The sequence below is a fragment of the Oryx dammah genome, unplaced genomic scaffold (assembly GCF_014754425.2).
Source record: "Oryx dammah isolate SB20612 unplaced genomic scaffold, SCBI_Odam_1.1 HiC_scaffold_24, whole genome shotgun sequence".
In the NCBI taxonomy this organism is placed as follows: domain Eukaryota; kingdom Metazoa; phylum Chordata; class Mammalia; order Artiodactyla; family Bovidae; genus Oryx; species Oryx dammah.
Genome location: NW_024070208.1, coordinates 70,562,875 through 70,581,077, shown reverse-complemented (window position 1 = coordinate 70,581,077; position 18,203 = coordinate 70,562,875). Strand labels below are relative to the sequence as shown.

Here is an 18,203-nt window from a genome sequence, read left to right as displayed (position 1 = left end):
CCAGGTTTCTAAAGATTTTCTTGCTCTCTTTTCCCAGTGGAATTTACAGCCCCATCTTTTTAGCTCCCCCAAATGTTACTCCTAATTTTTTATATCATAGACACTGTCTTCCTGGTACATCCCTTTCTGCCTTCTCTGCCCAAGCACAACCTCCTTGGGAAGATGGTTTGTATCTGACTCACTTCAGGTCTTCCTTAGCTGATATGGCAAGTTCTCCAAGTTACTTCTTGAATTGGACTGAATGGTTGACCTCCTAACTGAAGTTTTTCTCAATTTGTACTTTGAGTAGGACTTGCATGTGTTGTCAGCTCAAAAGAGCTATAGAAAATAATTTGATCACTGATCCCTCCCTGTGCCCACTGTTGCTGCTACAGAAAGTTATGCTGTGATCATCAAAACTCATTTCTCATGTCTGTCCCCTTAGGAGTAAGACTGCAGCTCTCAGAGACAGCAGGATCAGTACCATGAGTGAAGTTGTAAGTGGCATCAAAACAATAAAAATGAATGCTTGGGAAAAGTCATTTATAGACCTTATTTCCACACTGAGAAGGTAAGTTTTTTTTTTTTTTTATTGTATCACATTGTCTGTTTGTACTGTTTTATTTGCTATTTTTACTAAATGGTTTAGAAGTCTTACTGAGTTTTCACATTAAGGTAAATTTAAATTTACCCCATATGTGGCAGGAGGGTTAAGGGGAATAGTAGAGATGTCATTTTCAGCTGCTCTTCCATTTACCATCTTCTTGAAATACATATGATTCTTACTTATACAGAAATGAAATTCCAAATACTTCTTAATACTGCAAATTCCAAATAAGCAATGATTCTAAGATATTAGTGTTTGAGATGATATTTAGACTAAAGCTATAATATAAGTTAATGTAGCATAAATGGGGAGATTATAGATTGAGTGTGCCTGTATCAGGCCAAACATTATGGATCAGTATTGCTCATTCCAAATAGAGCCATGAAAATACTATTTCTTTGTCTTTGCTTTATGTTTGTAGATTTTTAAAAAAATGTTTCATTTAAATATCTGATGAGTGTTTATACTCTAGCACAGGGTACTTAGAATTCTCTGGGAGTACCCTGTCACCTCTCACTTTGCATCTTTGCGGGGCCGCGCCCTCTGCTGGAAATACACGCTCATCTTCCTTCTCCTCTGGTCTCTGCCAGTCCTAACTGACTCCTGTTCATCTTCTCAGGGTCCACATGCGTGTGACCTGTCCTGTCTCTACTGCTCTGAGTTACATGACTCGGCCCTGTGCTTCTGTGGGGATGTGCTGGCTGCCTCTGTCTAACGTCTTGGTGTCTCACAAATTTTGTGTTTATTCTTTTTTTAAAAATGTGCGCACACATCATACTACATCTTTTTTATTTCTTTACTCATTTATTTTTGGTTGTGCTGGGTCTTCATTGCTGTGCACAGGATTTCTGTAGTTGTGGGGGCGGGGGCTACTTTTCATTGATGTTCTTGGGCTTCTAACTGGTGGTTTCTCTTGTTGCAGAGCACAGGCTCTAGGTGCACAGGCTTCAGTAGTTGCAGTAGTGCACGGGCTCTCGAGCTTGGGCTCAGTAGCTGTGGCACACAGGCTTAGTTGCTCTGCAGCATGTGGAATCTTCCAGACCAGAGATTGAGCCCATGTCCTCTGCATTGGGAGGCCAGTTCTTATCCACGGAACCATCAGGGAAGTCCCGAGGTTTATTATTCTTTTCCTCTCCAAGTTTATGAGGTCCTGGAGAGGGTGGGCATTTTTTCCTGTCATCAATGAGAAGCCCAGCACAGGATATGTGGTTGTGAATGCTTACTGAATGTATGTTCAAATCCTGTTGGATTGAGCCCAGTTTTTAAAAGTGTGGCATTAAGACTTCATTTAGTTGGAAAAGTGAAGTGGTGAAGTGTGTAGTCCTTGGTTTGGAGCAGAGTCCCAGGTGTGTACCCTGAGTGTCTCCATGACATGTTTGCCTTAATCTGTGTCCACTCCTAAAAAGGGGCCATTCACACAGGGCACTCAAATTCATGCATTGGATGTCAATGGTTCTTAAAAATGCTATTTCCTACTGTCCTTTCTAGGAAGGAAATTTCCAAGATTCTGAAAAGTTCCTACCTTAGAGGAATGAATTTGGCATCATTTTTTGCTGTCAGCAAAATCATGATTTTTGTCACCTTCATCACCAATGATCTCCTTGACAACCTGATCACAGCCAGCCAAGTGTTTGTGGTGGTGACGCTGTTCGAGGCTCTGCGGTTTTCGAGCACCCTCTACTTCCCCATGGCCGTCGAGAAGGTGTCAGAGGCCATTGTCAGCATCCAAAGAATCGAGGTTTGGATAATTTTTTCCATTACAGGTGGATTCTTTGTAGATTGCCTCCTTTTTTGTGGTGTCACTGTGTTCCAGTTAGGTGGATTTACCTCTCTCAGTGTCAAATCTGCCAGTCATTCCAAACTGTCTTATGTACTCCTGTCTCGCCTTAGGTGGAATGCATTACAAAGCACATAGCATCCCTGCTCATTTAGGGGCAGTAATATCAATAGCAGTGGCACAGGCTCTACGTGCAGTGATGCCCACAGGGCAATTAAAGTGACCAAAAGCAAGAGAAGGAAGGAAGCAGACTGCATCTCCTGCTGACTCAAATGAGATTTGTGTGTGTGTGATGAGGTTTCTATACTATAAAAAAAAGTATTACACATAAAACAGATCAGCCATACTGGGTCATTTCTGATTCCCTGAGTTTATCATTCTTTCTTATGGGACTTCTAGCAACACTGAGAAGGGATGGCCATGCAGTTTACAAAGTTTCTTTTTCATAGCTTTCACATCTTGAAATAAGACATTCAGGAATATCCTTGGACTGTAGTGATGCAATGAGTGACATGGTAATTTGTCCAAGATGCAAGCTTCATGTGTGTGTTGTATGGCTGTGGTTTTATTATTGTTGATATTGGTCTAATTTTTCTTAAGGCCTTTAACTAATTGGATGAGGCCCACCTACATTATTGACGATAATCTGCTCCATGCTCTACTGAGAGTCTACTTATTTAAGTGTCCATCTCATCTGAAAAATACTTTCACTGTAGTACATGTTTGAACAAGTATCTGGGGACTGTAGTTTACCTAAATCAACATAAAAGTAACCATCACACCCAGTTGAGTCCCTATCTCCTTCTTTGAGCTCTTGAACATGACTTTGTCCTCACTAAGCCAGGTGTAAATGGATTTCTTTCCCTCCCTGAGCCCCAGACTTACCTAAAGGGCAGATACAATGCCTCATTCATTTTTGTAGTCCTGTCAAATAGCAGATGCTCAGAAAATATTTAACTGAAGAAAACTTCCAGCTTCATCATGTCTGAGCTCTTGCAAATGCCTAACCATTAAGTATGTTTGTAGTGGAGAAAAGTAATAACTCTGATTCTTTGGTAGCTTATGTGATACACCAAGAACTGTGACATGAAAAGGGTCCTGCAGAAGGTTTTCAGGGAATTGTGCTCAAATATTTGGGTAGGGTTTTTTATTCCTTTCCCACCAAAATGCAATTGAACTGTCCGAGGCTTGAAATTTCTTCCCATGTAGATGTGTGCAGTAATATTAGAATTATGACCTGGGGAGAACATTGAATTTTCTGGGGCTGACAAATTTTCTTTGTCAGGCTGCTTTATGTTCTGATGAAGGAAGCACTTGTGATCTGGGCAGAAAACCTAAAATTTCCCTTGTGTATACTAGATGTCTGGCAGGAAGTTGGTCTAGGAATTTAGAGATCTGTCAGAAGTAGCTATTTTCACTAAAGATGTGACCAATGGCTGAGAATAAGAGTGGTGAGAAGAGTAGGTATTATCGTGGAAAACTGCTTCCTGGTGAAGTGAAGTGAAGTCGCTCAGTCATGTCTGACTCTTTGCGACCCCGTGGACTGTAGCCTACCAGGATCCTCCATCCATGGGATTTTCCAGGCAAGAGTACTGGAGTGGGTTGCGATTTCCTTCTCCAGGGGATCTTCCCAACCCAGGGATCTAACCCAAGTCTCCCACATTGCAGGCAGACGCTTTACCCTCTGAGCCACCAAGGAAGCCCTTGCTTCCTGGTGAGTTGAAGTAATTGGTGTTAGACTTTCATTTAGATATTAAATGCTTCTTCAGCCCATATAGTTTCTACAGCCCTTTAAAATATTTAGTTGTCTAGTTAATCAGAATCACCTAGTTCACTTCAGTTCAATTCAGTTGCTCAATCATGTCCGACCCTTTGCAACTCCATGGATTGCAGCACGCCAGGCCTCCCTGCCCATCACCAACTCCCAAAGCCTACTCAAACTCATGTCCATCGAATTGGTGATGCCATCCAACCATCTCATCTTCTGTCATCCTCTTCTCCTCCTGCATTGATCTTACCCAGCATCAGGGTCTTCAAACCTACATGATCATACTTTGGAGTTCCTGATTCACTAAGATATTTTTATTTCTTTCCCACCAAAGTTCAATCAAGCTGTCTGAGGCTTGAAATTTCTTCCCATGTAGATGTGTGCAGTAATATTAAAATTATGACCTGGGGAAAACTTTGACTTTTCTGGGGCTGACAAATTTTCTCTGTTAAGCTACTTATTGTTCTGATGAAGGAAGCACTTTTGATTTGGGCAGAATCAAAAGCAATTTGAATGGTCTAGTGGTTTTCCCCATTTTCTTCACTTTAAGTCTGAATTTGGCAATAAGGAGTTCATGATCTGAGCATAGTCAGCTCCAGTCTTGTTTTGCTAACTGTATAGAACTTCTCCATCTTTGGCTTCAAAGAATATAATCAATCTGAGTTTGATGTTGACCATCTGGTGATGTCCATGTGAAGAGGGTGTTTGCTATGACCAGTGCATTCTCTTGGCAAAACTCTATTAGCCTTTGCCCTGCTTCATTCTGTACTCCAAGGCCAAATTTGCCTGTTATTCCAGGTATTTCTTGGCTTCCTACTTTTGCATTCCAGTCCCCTATAATGAAAAGGATGTCTTTTAGGTGTGTTAGTTCTAAAAGGTCTTGTAGGTCTTCATAGAAGCATTCAGCTTCAGCTTCTTCAGCGTTACTGGTTGGGGCATAGACTTGGATTTCCGTGATATTGAATGGTTTGCCTCGGAAACGAACAGAGATCATTCTATCATTTCAGAGATTACATCCAAGTACTGCATTTTGGACTCTTTTGTTGACTGTGATGGCTACTCCATTTCTTCTAAGGGATTCCTGCTCACAGTATTAGATATAATGGTCATCTGAGTTAAATTCATCCATTCCAGTCCACCTTAGTTCGCTGATTCCTAGAATGTCGACGTTCACTCTTTCCATCTCCTGTTTGACCACTTCCAATTTGCCTTGAGTCATGGACCTAACATTTCAGCTTCCTATGCAATATTGCTCTTTACAGCATTGGACCTTGCTTTTATCACCAGTCACATCCACAGTTGCTGTTGTTTTTGCTTTGGCTCCATCCCTTCATTCTTTCTGGAGTTATTTCTCCACTGATCTCCACTAGCAAATTGGGCACCTACCGACCTGGGGAGTTCATGTTTCTCTGTCCTTTTTGCCTTTTCATACTGTTCATGGGGTTCTAAAGGCAAGAATACTGAAGTGGTTTGCCATTCCTTTCTCCAGTGGACCACATTCTGTCAGAACTATGGACAGAGGTTCATGATATTGTACAGGAGACAGGGATCAAGACCATCCCCAAGAAAAAGAATTTCAAAAATGCAAAATGGCTGTCTTACAAATAGCTGTGAAAAAAAGAAAGCAAAATTCAAAGGAGAAAAGGAAAGATATACCCATTTGAATTCAGAGTTCCAAAGAATAGCAAGGAGAGATAAGAAAGCCTTCCTCAGTGATCAATGCAAAAAAATAGAGGAAAACAATAGAATAGGAAAGACCAGAGATCTCTTTAAGAAAATTAGAGATACCAAGGGAACATTTCATGCAAAGATGCGCTCAATGAAGGACAGAAATGGTATGGACCTAACAGAAGCAGAAGATATTAAGAGGTGGCAAGAATACACAGAAGAACTATACAAAAAGATCTTCACGACCCAGATAATCATGATGGTGTGATCACTCACCTGGGGCCAGACATCTCATCCAGGGACGAGATGATGTGATTAGGTTTAGGGTGAAATAGGGAGACTTGGCCAGATTTGAGAGATACTCAGGGCACATCTTGAATTGGGTATTGAGGGTGGAAAAGATGGATTTCAGGCTGTCCTTCACATTTTGGTGCTATAAAATCACCTGGATTCACTCAAATAGTGAATACTAGAGGAGAGCCAAACTTGGGGAGGAGAGCATGAACTTGGTTTTGAATTCTGAGATGCTTAGAAATATCTAAATGTTTGCTATAAGACCCACTTCACTGATTGTCCTTGGCCCGATACAGCTTCCTATTCTGTTCAGTTCAGTTCAGTTACTTAGTTGTGTCTGACTCTTTGCAACTCCATGGATGGCAGCACGCCAGGCTTCCCTGTCCATCACCAACTCCTGAAACTTGCTCAAACTCTTGTTCATTGAGTCGGTGATACCATCCAACCATCTCATCCTCTGTTGTGTCCTTCTCCTCCTGCCTTCAGTCTTTCCCACCATCAGGGTCTTTTCCAGTGAGTCAGTTTTTCACATCAGGTTGCCAAAGTATTGGAGTTTCAGCTTCAGCATCAGTCCTTCCAATGAATATTCAGGACTGATTTCCTTTAGGATGGACTGTTTGGATCTCCTTGCAGTCCAAGGGACTCTCAAGAGTCTTCTCTGACACCAAAGTTCAAAAGCATCAATTCTTCGGCGCTTAGCTTTCTTTATAGCCCAGCTCTCACATCCATACACGACTACTACAAAAACCATAGCTTTGACTAGATGGACGTTTGTTGGCAAAGTAATGTCTCTGCTTTTTAATATGCTGTCTAGGTTGGTAATAGCTTTTCTCCCAGGGAGCAAGTGTCTTTTAATTTCATGGCTGCAGTCACCATCTGCAGTGATTTTGGAGCCCAAGAAAATAAAATCTGTCACTGTTTTCATTGTTTCCCCAAATATTTGCCATGAAGTGATGGGACCAGATGCCATGATCTTAGTTTTCTGAATGTTGAGTTTTAAGCCAACTTTTCACTCTCCTCTTTCACTTTCATCAAGAGGCTCTTTAGTTCTTATCCTTTTATCCTGTTATTTAGTTCCTATTCTGTTATATAGTTCCTATCCTGTTATTTAGTTCCTATGCTGTTATCTAACAGGTAGTAGACAATGATTAGATATTCATTTTCTTCCTCAACCTGCCTCTCACTTAGATGGGTTAATGTCCAATTAGAAGGTGAAAAGGGCAGCAAGAGTAGACAAAAAGGTCAGCTGAGTTTACTGACAGGTGGTTAGAGCTGGGTGAGGTTTGACCACAGATGGGCTGGAATTGTGGTGGGCATGAGGAGTTTAGAATACAGTGTGGGGTTGAGCTCTGCTGCCCCACTGTCCCCTGCAGCCTGGGACTCAGTAGACTGGATGGTCATCTCCTAGGATTTATTCTCAGGTCATACCTGGGAGTCCTAGTGAAAGGTTGTTGTTGAATTACGACACTGGGATTCTTGACCTCCGGAGGAGAAGAATTCAATCCGGGGCGAGAGACGAGGCTTGATCGCTCAGAGCTTTTGTGTAACAAAGTTTTATTAAAGTATAAAGGAGATAGAGAAAGCTTCTGACATAGGCATCAGAATGGGGCAGAACGAGTACCCCTCTGATAGTCTTTAGCTGGATGTTATATAGTCACCAGCAGTCTGTTAATGAAAGAAAGGAATGTCTCAAAACTTAGAATGGCACCAGGCTCCTCACCCATAAGATGTATTTTGGGATAATCTTGGCTCCAAATGGTTCATCTTGGGCCATAAAAGGATTAACTTGAATCTTGAAGAAGGGCAGAGCATCATACAAATAGTGCTATTTACATAGATTAGAGGAACAATATCGGAGTCATGTATGGATGTGAGAGTTGGACTATGAAGAAGGCTGAATGCCGAAGAATTGATGCTTTTGAACTGTGGTGTTGGAGAAGACTTGAGAGTCCCTTAGACTGCAAGGAGATCCAACCAGTCCATTCTGAAGGAGATCAGCCTTAGGATTTCTTTGGAAGGAATGATGCTAAAGCTGTAACTCCAGTACTTTGGCCACCTCATGCAAAGAGTTGACTCATTGGAAAAGACTCTGATGCTGGGAGGGATTGTGGGCAGGAGGAGAAGGGGACGACAGAGGATGAGATGGCTGGGTGGCATCACTGACTCAATGGACGTGAGTCTGAGTGAACTCTGGGTGTTGGTGATGGACAGGGAGGCCTGGCGTGCTGCAATTCATGGGGTCACAAAGAGTCGGACACGACTGAGCGACTGAACTGAACTGAACTGTGCACATACTTAACATTGTTTTTTGTCTTGGTAACACATTTAAGCTAAACTTGGAATTTCTGTCTAGACAAAATGTATAAGATACGTGTGTAACATTTTGCTTATTGCCTTGTTAGCTCAGACTGTGTAAGGCTATAGTAGTCATGCAGTCAGTGTTTGTACTGATTTGAACCAGCCCTACAGTCTGTTCCTTGCCTTACCCATGATGGGTTGACTCTGTGCAAAGCTTGGCCTCAGTTGGAGTTGTGACTGTAGGTGCATGAATGATGTAGTGCTCTCCTCTATGTGACTTACTATCTCTCTGGGGATTCAGAGGTAGGGAGGGCAGTGTCAGCCTGGATCGTCCTGAGTTGGTTCCATGGAGGGTTAGCCTTTGAGATGGACTCAGAAGGATGGGTGGGGTTAGTACTCAGGGCATCCAGGCAGAGGCCACCTGGGGAGTGTGGACTTAGGTACTGATGGGTCTCTGGGTGTGTTAAGCGTGGTGGACACTCAGAGGTGCTGTAAAGAGATCAGGAAGAAGTGGTGTTGGGATCGGTTTGGTGGTGTTGGGGAGAGCTGGGGAAGCAACCAGCAAAAGAAAAGATGTATTAATATTTTCACTGTTTAATATTGGGTGAAATTCTGAAATCATATTGTTTTGAGAGAAAAGCATTGGGAGAGGGATGAGCTGTGTCAGAACAGGTGAGAGCTGGTACCTGGCTGACTATGGAAGAGGTGGTGTGGAGAGGGAACTTGGGCTGTGGTGGTTGAGAGTCTGCAGAGGAATCCTCTGACCACTGTCCATCCACTCTGTCTCCTGCTGGGCTTGGGCTCGGGGCAGGGAGGAGGAGCCATGCCCAGCGTTAGGCTTTCAGTGAGCCTGGATGAGAGGAAGAGGGAACAAGTGGATGGTGTCTCCCACCAGCTGGTCTTTGAAAGAGATGCAGGGAATCACGATGTCTTTCTTTTTCTGCACAGAAGCAGGTTTTCATGTTCAGTTTTTACCAGTTGTTCTTTTGCAGTAGAAGATCTCAATCACATTTATGATTCAGGGGCATGATATTCTGGGTGTCAAGGACTTGAAGTGTGTTTATGATTTTTAGGGTAATAGGTTACAGAGTATGTGTTGTTTTCTTTCTCCCACATGCTCAGATGCTTATTTCAGTTCCCCCTATGTTGGTTTGGACTCAGTTTGCCTATGAGTCCTAGAATTACCCATGTTAAAGCTGCTTGCACAGATAGTTTATTTTTCTCTTATGCAAGTGTCCTTATAAGGCTCTGTATGGGTTTCCTGGGGCTGCTGTTACCAAGTACCACAAACAGGTGCTTAAAACCCCAGAAATTGATTATGTCTCAGTCCTGGAGCCTAGAAGTCTGAAGTCAAGGAGTCAGCAGGGTCACCATCCCTCTGAATCCTGCAAGAGGGAATCCTTCCTCACCTCTGTTAGCTTAGGTTGTTGCAGGAAAACCTTGATCTTCCTTGGCTTGTAACTGCCATCACTCCAGCTTCTGTCTCCACCATCACGTGGGCATTTTCTGCCAGTGTGTGTGTATCCTTGGTTTTCTCTTCTTATAAGGACACTAATATTGGATTTGTGATCTACTCCAGTGTGATCTCACTTTAATTGATTATATCTGCAGCAACCCTGTTTTTAAGTCATATTTTGCGGTAATAGTTTAGGATTTCAGCAGACTTTTTTTTGTTTGGGAATCATCCTCCACGGTGTTAGGGACTCAGAGTTTCTTTTTTCTAACAAAAATTTAATTTTATCTGTGCTGGGTCTTCCTTGCTGCACAGATTTTCTCTAGCTGTGGCAAGCAAGCTTCTCATTGCGGTGACTTCTCTTGTGGAGCATGGGCTCCAGGTGCCCAGGCTTCGGTAGCTGTGGCACTTGGGCTCTGAGCTCAGACTCAGGAGTCGTGGCACATGGGCTTAGTTGCTCTGTGGCATGTAGAATCTCCTGGACCAGGGGTCAAATTCGTGTCCCCTGCATTGGCAGGCAGATTCGTATCAACAGCATCACTAGGGAGGTCCCAGACTCTTTCTTGTTACTCCACTGTGTATGGTCTTGACCAAGCTGGCAGCCTCCAAAGCCCAGGCCATGGGGCAGAGGAAGGTTCTGGACATTGTCACTCTCCACTGGCCTGGATTTAGTCACGTGGCTGCTCCTATCTTCTTGGGAGCCTGGAGATGAGGGCCTCCTTCCAGGCTGCCACTTGCAGCTAAAATCTGGGGTTTGGGAAGAATGAAAGCAGATTTTGAGGACAGCCAGCAGTCTCTGCCACACTTTCATGGTTCTCGGAGGAGGCGATGGCACTGGGGTTGTCTCAGTTGTTTACTCAATTTCTCTGCCATAGTAGCTTTTCTTGTTGGATTATGTCCAGCATTTGCAGGACAGGAGGGAGTTTTCCTGCATAAGATTATGCTAGCTTTGTAGTGGTTCTCAGGAGTTGGTTTTAATCAGCTACATTCTACTGAATAACTGCTAAGCAATGTGAACATGGCAAGAAGTGAGAGCCACAGTCATTCCTGTTGTAGGAGAGAGGGCAGTGTCCAAGAAGAGAGACAGTGATTGTGGAAAGATGCTTGTAAAATATTTTTAAGAGAAATTTAAGAGCACTTCCTTTTTAGAATAACGACTTAAGTGATAAGTAATGGAAAACAGTGATACTGACTTAAAACACATTAGGAAAAAGGCAGAGTGTGTTTAAGTGTCCGGGGAAGGTCAGGATGCAAAACAGGCATCGCCAGGGTTTTTGTTTGGCATCTCTGCCAGTGGTCTTGTTGTCCCAGCCTGTCCTGTGCCCCTTGATGCCTGAAGGCCTGGGCATGGCCTTCCTCGCCGTGTTCCTCGCAGTGTCACGTGGTGCTTGGCACCTGGTGGGACTCAGTAAGTATTTGTGGAATCATTTCCTACCAATTCTCCTGTTTGTTATTAGTAACTCAAAAGGTAAACAATAAAAATATCCAGGTTCTAAATGTGTTGAAGTTTGGAGTCATATTTTCTCTTTAAGGAGGAACCAGTATACTTGTTGAGAAAGTCACTACTTTGCTCATGGCCAGGAACTGTTTATTTTATATGTATATATATGTATATATATATGTGTGTATATATATATATATGTACATATATATGTATGTATGTATATATATAAATATATATATATGGCTTCCCAGGTGGTGCTAGTGGTAAATAACTTTGTGTTTATATGGCTTCCCAGGGGGCACAGTACTAAAGAATCCTCCTGCCAATGCAGGAGATGCAAGAGATGCAGGTTTGACCCCTGGGTTGGGAAGATCCCCCAGAGAAGGAAATGGCAACCAATTCCAGTATTCTTGCCCAGAAAATCCCATGCAGGTCTCCAAAGAGTCATACTTGACTGAGCAATTAAATAACAGTGTTTGTATATAAAATATTCTTATATGTGCCTTATATATAAATATGTTTATATATACACATACATATGTATGTAAAACACTATGCACACTATGTATACTATATTATATGATTATGTATACCATATAATATACGTTATTCTATATAATATATATTATTTAATATGTTCTCATATGAAACAAAACTAGTTTGCATACAGCTGACAAAATGATATGTAGGCTGTATAAAATCTTTTATTATAAATTCCAGAAAGGTAACTATTTTTGTTTGTACTTTGTTCTTGCAGTTTAGCAATCTGTGTTTCTCCTTTTTCTGTAGAACTTCCTATTACTTGATGGGATACCTCAGCTCAACCCTCAGCTGGCATCAGATGGTAAAAGGATAGTGGACATGAACAATTTCACTGCTTCTTGGGATAAGGTAACAAGTCCTCCACCCCAAGATCATGACTACTAATTGACAACTGAACATAGGTTTATGGGAGAATAATGAGGTTTTCCACATGGTATAAAATGTGATTTGCTCATATATTAAGAGTATGTTATAAATATTCTCAAAATCAGGAATAAGGTTGCAGCTAGTGGAGATTAAGTATAAAAATCAGCCTAAGAAGTTTGACATGTTGCTCTTTATTTCATTTTCAAGAGAGCTTTCAAAGTAATAGCACATTTTGAATTTAAAGTACATGTGTTTATAATGTTAGAATTTACAGGATTGGATGGTCAAAATGCTGCAGTGTGGAATGGTTTAACTAATGAATACACAGACAGTTGTTAAAGAGGCTTTGGGGAATCAGTGTACATTTTTTGCCTTGATTATCAGATCACTTTATTGTACATGCAGTGAGGCCATGATCTGGATCTTTGCTGTGGGGTAAAGTGGGGGCTCCCTCATCCTAAGCTTCTGAATGGTTCTGGCTATTTTGGTAACAGCCAGGGGCAGGAAGGAAGCAGCAGGTGGGCGTAGTGAGCACCAGTGATTCCTAGTTGAAGGGCTGCAGTGTGTGGAAACTGACAGGGAGAACTGTGATTTTTCAACACTTGGTTTATTTATGACTTTCTGGCAAACAGAGAAAAACAAGGGTCCACTTTCAAAATTGCACATGCAATGCTGCCTCCTTTATCAATGACTGAAATGTTCCTGCCTCCATGGTTCCCTGGTCCTCTGTGCACATCCTCCTGCATCAGTGTGAATTAGTCAGGAAAAAAGAACCCCACCATGGGAGAGGGAGTTCCATGCAGGGAATTAGTTGCATAGATGACAAGAGTGGGCAAAAGCAGAAACAGCAAAATGGTGGTGGGTGAGACAACCCAGAAATTAGCAAAGGCAGGAAACTGTTCCCACCCGAGAGCCGGGAGGACTCAGGAAGGAGATGTCTCTACCAGAGGGTCCACTCTCCAGAACAGAGCTCAGAAGCCTGGCTGCTGTCAGAGTGGGGACCATAGGGCAAGTGTCTAGACTCTGTGGACTCCTCCTGTCTTTCATGCCTGTGACTCTGTTTTGCCACCTGCATGGTGTTCACCAACTTCTGATTAAGTGCCTGCCATCTCCATCAATAGCACAGGAGGATAATATGTTCCCGAATATATAAAACCACAGCCCTGTGCCGGTTGTACGTGGCACCGCACAGAAGGTGCCTGACCTATCCTGAGAGTTTCTCATACCGTATTCTGGTAGATTTACCTCCTGTTTGGTATTTATCATCACAGTACTCTTGAAGCATTTATGGAAAGCACTAAAATTCCATTATAAATACCACTCCATGTGAATGCTAACATATATTTTTTAATGACCCATTACCAAATTTCTTTTGTACCAAATTATGCAGCATTTTAAAATGAGCTATTTTGTTTTTCTTTCAAGAACTTAATAACATGTTCTCAGATTTTTGTGCAACTTGCATTGTAAAACAGAACAGCCTGTTATGTTGTCCTGGCCTTGCCTATGGAAGGTCATTAGTAATTATGGCTGTCAGGTTAGATCATGGGTGAGAGATCCCTTGGACAGGGGACATAGACATTGGGGTTTTAAAGAGAAGCTGAATCTGAATGAAGCCCCTGCTGGGCTGGGAGGCGGGAAACAGACATGAACTCTCTGTAACCTGCTCCATTAGAGAGCCAGGTGGGCAGGTGGGCAGGTGAGCAGGTAGGGGCAGGTTTCAGGGACCCAGGTCTCATTCATGAAATGATGGAACTGGGTCTCAATCTTGAAGCTGTAAAATAAATGGTCCTGTTGTAGCCTCTATTCATGGGGTTTTCAACTATGTCTGGTACAGAGTCGGGGCTCAGCTGATGATCCTTGTTGAGTCAGCATCCCCTGAGTCTGGATAACCAGAAGTTGACTGGACCCAGCACGTCTGCGCTGTTGAGTGCTGCCCTCTACTGGTCTCGGCTGAGTAGTGCCTGATCCTGAAGCCTGAACAGGGAGGGAAGTCAGGGTCTGACCCTGGGAAACTGTGAGGGGTGGTGACAGGGAGCTGATGTTGGTATGTGACTCATTGTTTTTTAGTCATAACTGAGTGATAAAATAGGCTAAGTGTCAGAAAAGAATAAAGAAGTGGAGAAGGTTAAAAAATATTTCTTATGTTTTAACATCTAGCTTTTTATTGGTAGATTTATACTTTCTTTTTAAATCTGGGACTAGTGTTTTCGACCATGCAAAATAACAGTCATTTTTTAGCATGTGAATGCTTTATAATTAGTTCATTTCTTTCCGGATAAATTTTTCATTTTGAGGAATATTCAGACTTTTAAATTCAGAGTCATGTTTTAGTCTTTGGGGCACTTTAGAGTTAAGTGTCACCATTCTTTTTTTTTTTTTAAGCATTGGCAGCTACTGACAATTTTCTTAACACTTATGATATGTAAAGACATACATGAACCTGTAAGTCTCTCAAGAATGTGACTTGTTATTGGCACAATGAATACTTTGTCCTGAGTTGCATTGGGTAGGGGTACTAGCGCATGTATCTCCATGGTTTTTGTTGTTATTTTGTTCCTTTGGGCTTCCCTGGTGGCTCAGACAGTAAATAAGCTGCCTGTTTTTCTTCAGTAGATGTACTTTATTATCCTCCATTCAGCCAAGACAGGTAATGTGTATAAATACATATAAAATTGAGGCTTTATCGCTTGATTCATCATGTCATAATTAGCTTATTCCCCATTTATTGTTGTTGTTGGTGGTGGTAGTATTAAATTAGAGCTCTTGTTAAAAATTAGAGCTTGGACCATTATTAATAACACGTAATTTGCCAAGAGTGACTATTATATAAAGTACCCCTTCGCTTGCTGAGCACTACTGAGGTTCATTCTTTATCAAATGAAAGTGGAGAGATTAGTGGAGAATTCAAATTATTTAATTGAAGGGCCAGGCATGCCAGGAACTTATGCTGCCACCTTGTGGGGATTGATGATGCTTTTGAACTGGGGTGCTGGAGAAGACTCTTGAGAGTCCCTTGGACAACGAAGAGATCAAACCTGTCAACCTTAAAGGAAATCAGTCCTGAACATTCATTGGAAAGACTGATGCTGAAGCTGAAGCTCCAACATTTTGGCCATCTGATGTGAAGAACTGACTCATTTGAAAAGACCTTGATGCTGGGAAAAATTGAAGGCAGAAGGAGAAGGGGATGACAAAGGATGAGCTGGTTGGATGGCATCACCAACTCTATGGACATGAGTTTGAGTGTGCTCTGGGAGTTGATGATGGACAGGGAAGCCTGGCATGCTACAGTCCATGGGGTCGCAAAGAGTTGGACATGACTGAGAGACTGAACTGAATTGAACTGTGAAGATTAATGAGACCGTTAAAACCAAGGGTCAGGATGTAAACTTATAAATGATTAAAAACCTCCCAAGCTGGATATTCTATTAAGTGCATTATATTAATAAGCTTATGTGCATTATTCAGTTTGCGTTTCAGGCAGGTGCCTTGTCATTTCTACTACTAAAATTCTGTGGGTGTCTAGAGCTATGTCCTTATGGAAATCTGGTAAAAGAATGAGCCTTATTAACCCCCAAAGAGATATGTATGATTGGATGAAAAGGCCTCCAGGACTTACTATCTTAAAATAGGAAGGGTAAAAATGTGGATTACATTAGCATATCAATGACTATTACATAATTTTCTCTACCTTCTGAAGTAATGTATGTTACTTTATTGAAATGGGCACATTTTTATAAACTTTAATTTGCAGAAATCAGGAACCCCAACCCTACAAGACCTTTTCCTTATTGCCAGACCTGGTGAACTCTTAGCTGTGGTTGGACCTGTGGGTTCAGGAAAGGTAAGTTGTGATGCCTTTTGTCAGCTTGATGCAACACCACTGCCCTTATTAAATTTTCAGAGTCGAGCCCAGAGCTATGTGTGACACAGTTTGAATTGGGTGTACCTAGAACAGTGTTTCTCAAACTGTTCCATGGAATATTAGTTTTGCAAGAAGGTTTCATGGCCAAATAAATCTAGATAAGCACACACTGTGTTTTCCTTCTTGGTGCTTCACATTGCACAGTTGGGAACCATTGTCAGGAATTTGGACATCTCAGTGAATCAAATTATTGATGTGACAGCTGTTCAGGTTGGATGGAAACAGCAGGGACTTATTTTCATCACAGTGGTCCCTCTAGGAAGTCTGGAGGTGGTGAAGGCTCTTCCGGGAAGCTCTGAGCATTTCCTCTTGGGACTTGATGTGATCCTTTCAGTGCATGTGTGGTGAATGTTCAGCCACGTGCTGGAGCTAAAGACACAGATGTGAGCCAGACCCCGACGTCACTACCGTCCAGAGGCAACCAGGTTCCAGGGCGAGACAGATACACAGGCAGTTGATCTCAGCCCAGTGTGGTGAGCGCTCTGATGGTGTAGACACAGACACGTCACTTCTGTGTGTCACAAGAGATTTGAAAGACGTGCACTTGCACTTAGTGTCCTGTGTTGTGAAACAACAAAATACAGAAACCTAAATGTGGATGTGTACACGAGAAGGTGATGATTTCCTCTATGATGGCCTTTTGCTTTTTAGACACGACTCATTTCAGAATTCTTTTAAGTAATCATCTTTGGATATATTCTTCGCACATAGCTTTTTAAGGATAAGTGTTTGTCAAGTGACGGAAGCCTGGATGCAGGAACAACTGCACTAAACATCAGATACATGAAACACGCATCCTGCTGGCTGCTCTGCTAGTGAAGGGTGTTAGACAGTCTTAGTTTAGCTGAGTGCAGTGCTTCATCTGGGGGCTTCTCTTGGGCAGAGGAGATTGTTATAGTATTTTATTAATATTCCTTATCAACCATTCATTTGCATTGACCAAAAGTGTTATTTTCATTTGTTTTTGTCCAAACTTCCAGGGCTGTACTTTATCCTGTTCTAAATGCAAGAGGTCTATTGTGTATCAAGCACCAGCCTGGGGTCAGCTGTGCTATGGGATGTGTTTCATCCTGAGTGTACCCTGTTCACGCGTGTGTGTTTCTGTCTGTTTCAGTCGTCACTGTTACATGCTGTGCTGGGGGAGCTGCCCCCGAGCCAGGGACAGGTCATTGTGCACGGGAGGATCGCATATGTTTCTCAGCAGCCCTGGGTGTTCTCAGGAACTGTGAGGAGTAACATTTTATTTGGGAAGAAATTTGAAAAGGAACGATATGAAAAAGTAATAAAGGCTTGTGCTTTGGGAGAGGTGAGTAAGGACTTTTGAGTAGCATGTACTAGAATTTCAAATGGCAGACTTGGTTTAAACTATCAGTAAAGTTTATTCAAAGTTCTTTTTTTTTTTTTTAAGTTTGAAAGATCGTTCAGTGTTGTTTAGTATTTACACCGGTCTTCTGAGTAAGTATGCAGGCGTATATGCTACTCCTTCAATCTTGATGTCATAAGGACACTCACAGAATGCCTTGTTGAGGAGGGAGTTGTTTCACTTTGTGAAGTTTCATTCACTTTTAACTTATTTTCGTAGTGGACAATTACAAACATTTCTAAAACTAGAGTGTACAGTGTAATGAACCCTCATGTGCCCACTCCCCAGCTTCAAGCAGGAGCAGCTGGTGGCCAGTCTTGCTGCATCTCCACCCCTGCCCTCTGCCAGCCCCACCGCCACTGCCCCCACCCTCCCGAGTTATTCTGCAGCAGATCCTAGACCTCAGATTAGTTCATCTCTAAAGGTTTCAGCTCAGCTGGTAAAGAGTCTGCCTGCAATGTGGGAGACCTGGGTTTGATCCCTGGATTGGGAAGATCCACTGGAGATGGAAACGGCTACCTACTGCAGTATTCTAGCCTGGAGAATTCCATGCACTCTGTAGTCCATGGGGTCGCAAAAAATTGAACACAACAGAGTGACTTTCACTTTCATTTTCAAAGCTTCCCTGGTGGCTCAGATGGTAAAGACCCTGCCTGCTGTTCAGGAGATGTGGGTTTGATTCCTGGGCTTGAAAGATCACCTGGAGAAGGAATAA

The 18,203-nt window shown here is 42.4% G+C and overlaps 1 protein-coding gene across 1 annotated transcript in view; it reads left to right on the top strand.

The window, feature by feature from the left end:
* LOC120883303 (multidrug resistance-associated protein 4-like) overlaps positions 1-17,979 on the top strand; it is a 48,861-nt gene extending 30,882 nt beyond the window's left edge. Inside the window, exons 7-11 of the mRNA XM_040267345.1 lie at positions 425-550; positions 2,075-2,324; positions 12,078-12,179; positions 15,955-16,044; positions 17,240-17,979. Of these exons, the coding sequence (XP_040123279.1) occupies positions 425-550; positions 2,075-2,324; positions 12,078-12,179; positions 15,955-16,044; positions 17,240-17,449 (778 nt within the window). The 3' untranslated portion in view covers positions 17,450-17,979. The remainder of the gene's footprint in view (positions 1-424; positions 551-2,074; positions 2,325-12,077; positions 12,180-15,954; positions 16,045-17,239) is intronic.
* The last annotated feature ends 224 nt before the right edge of the window (positions 17,980-18,203 follow it).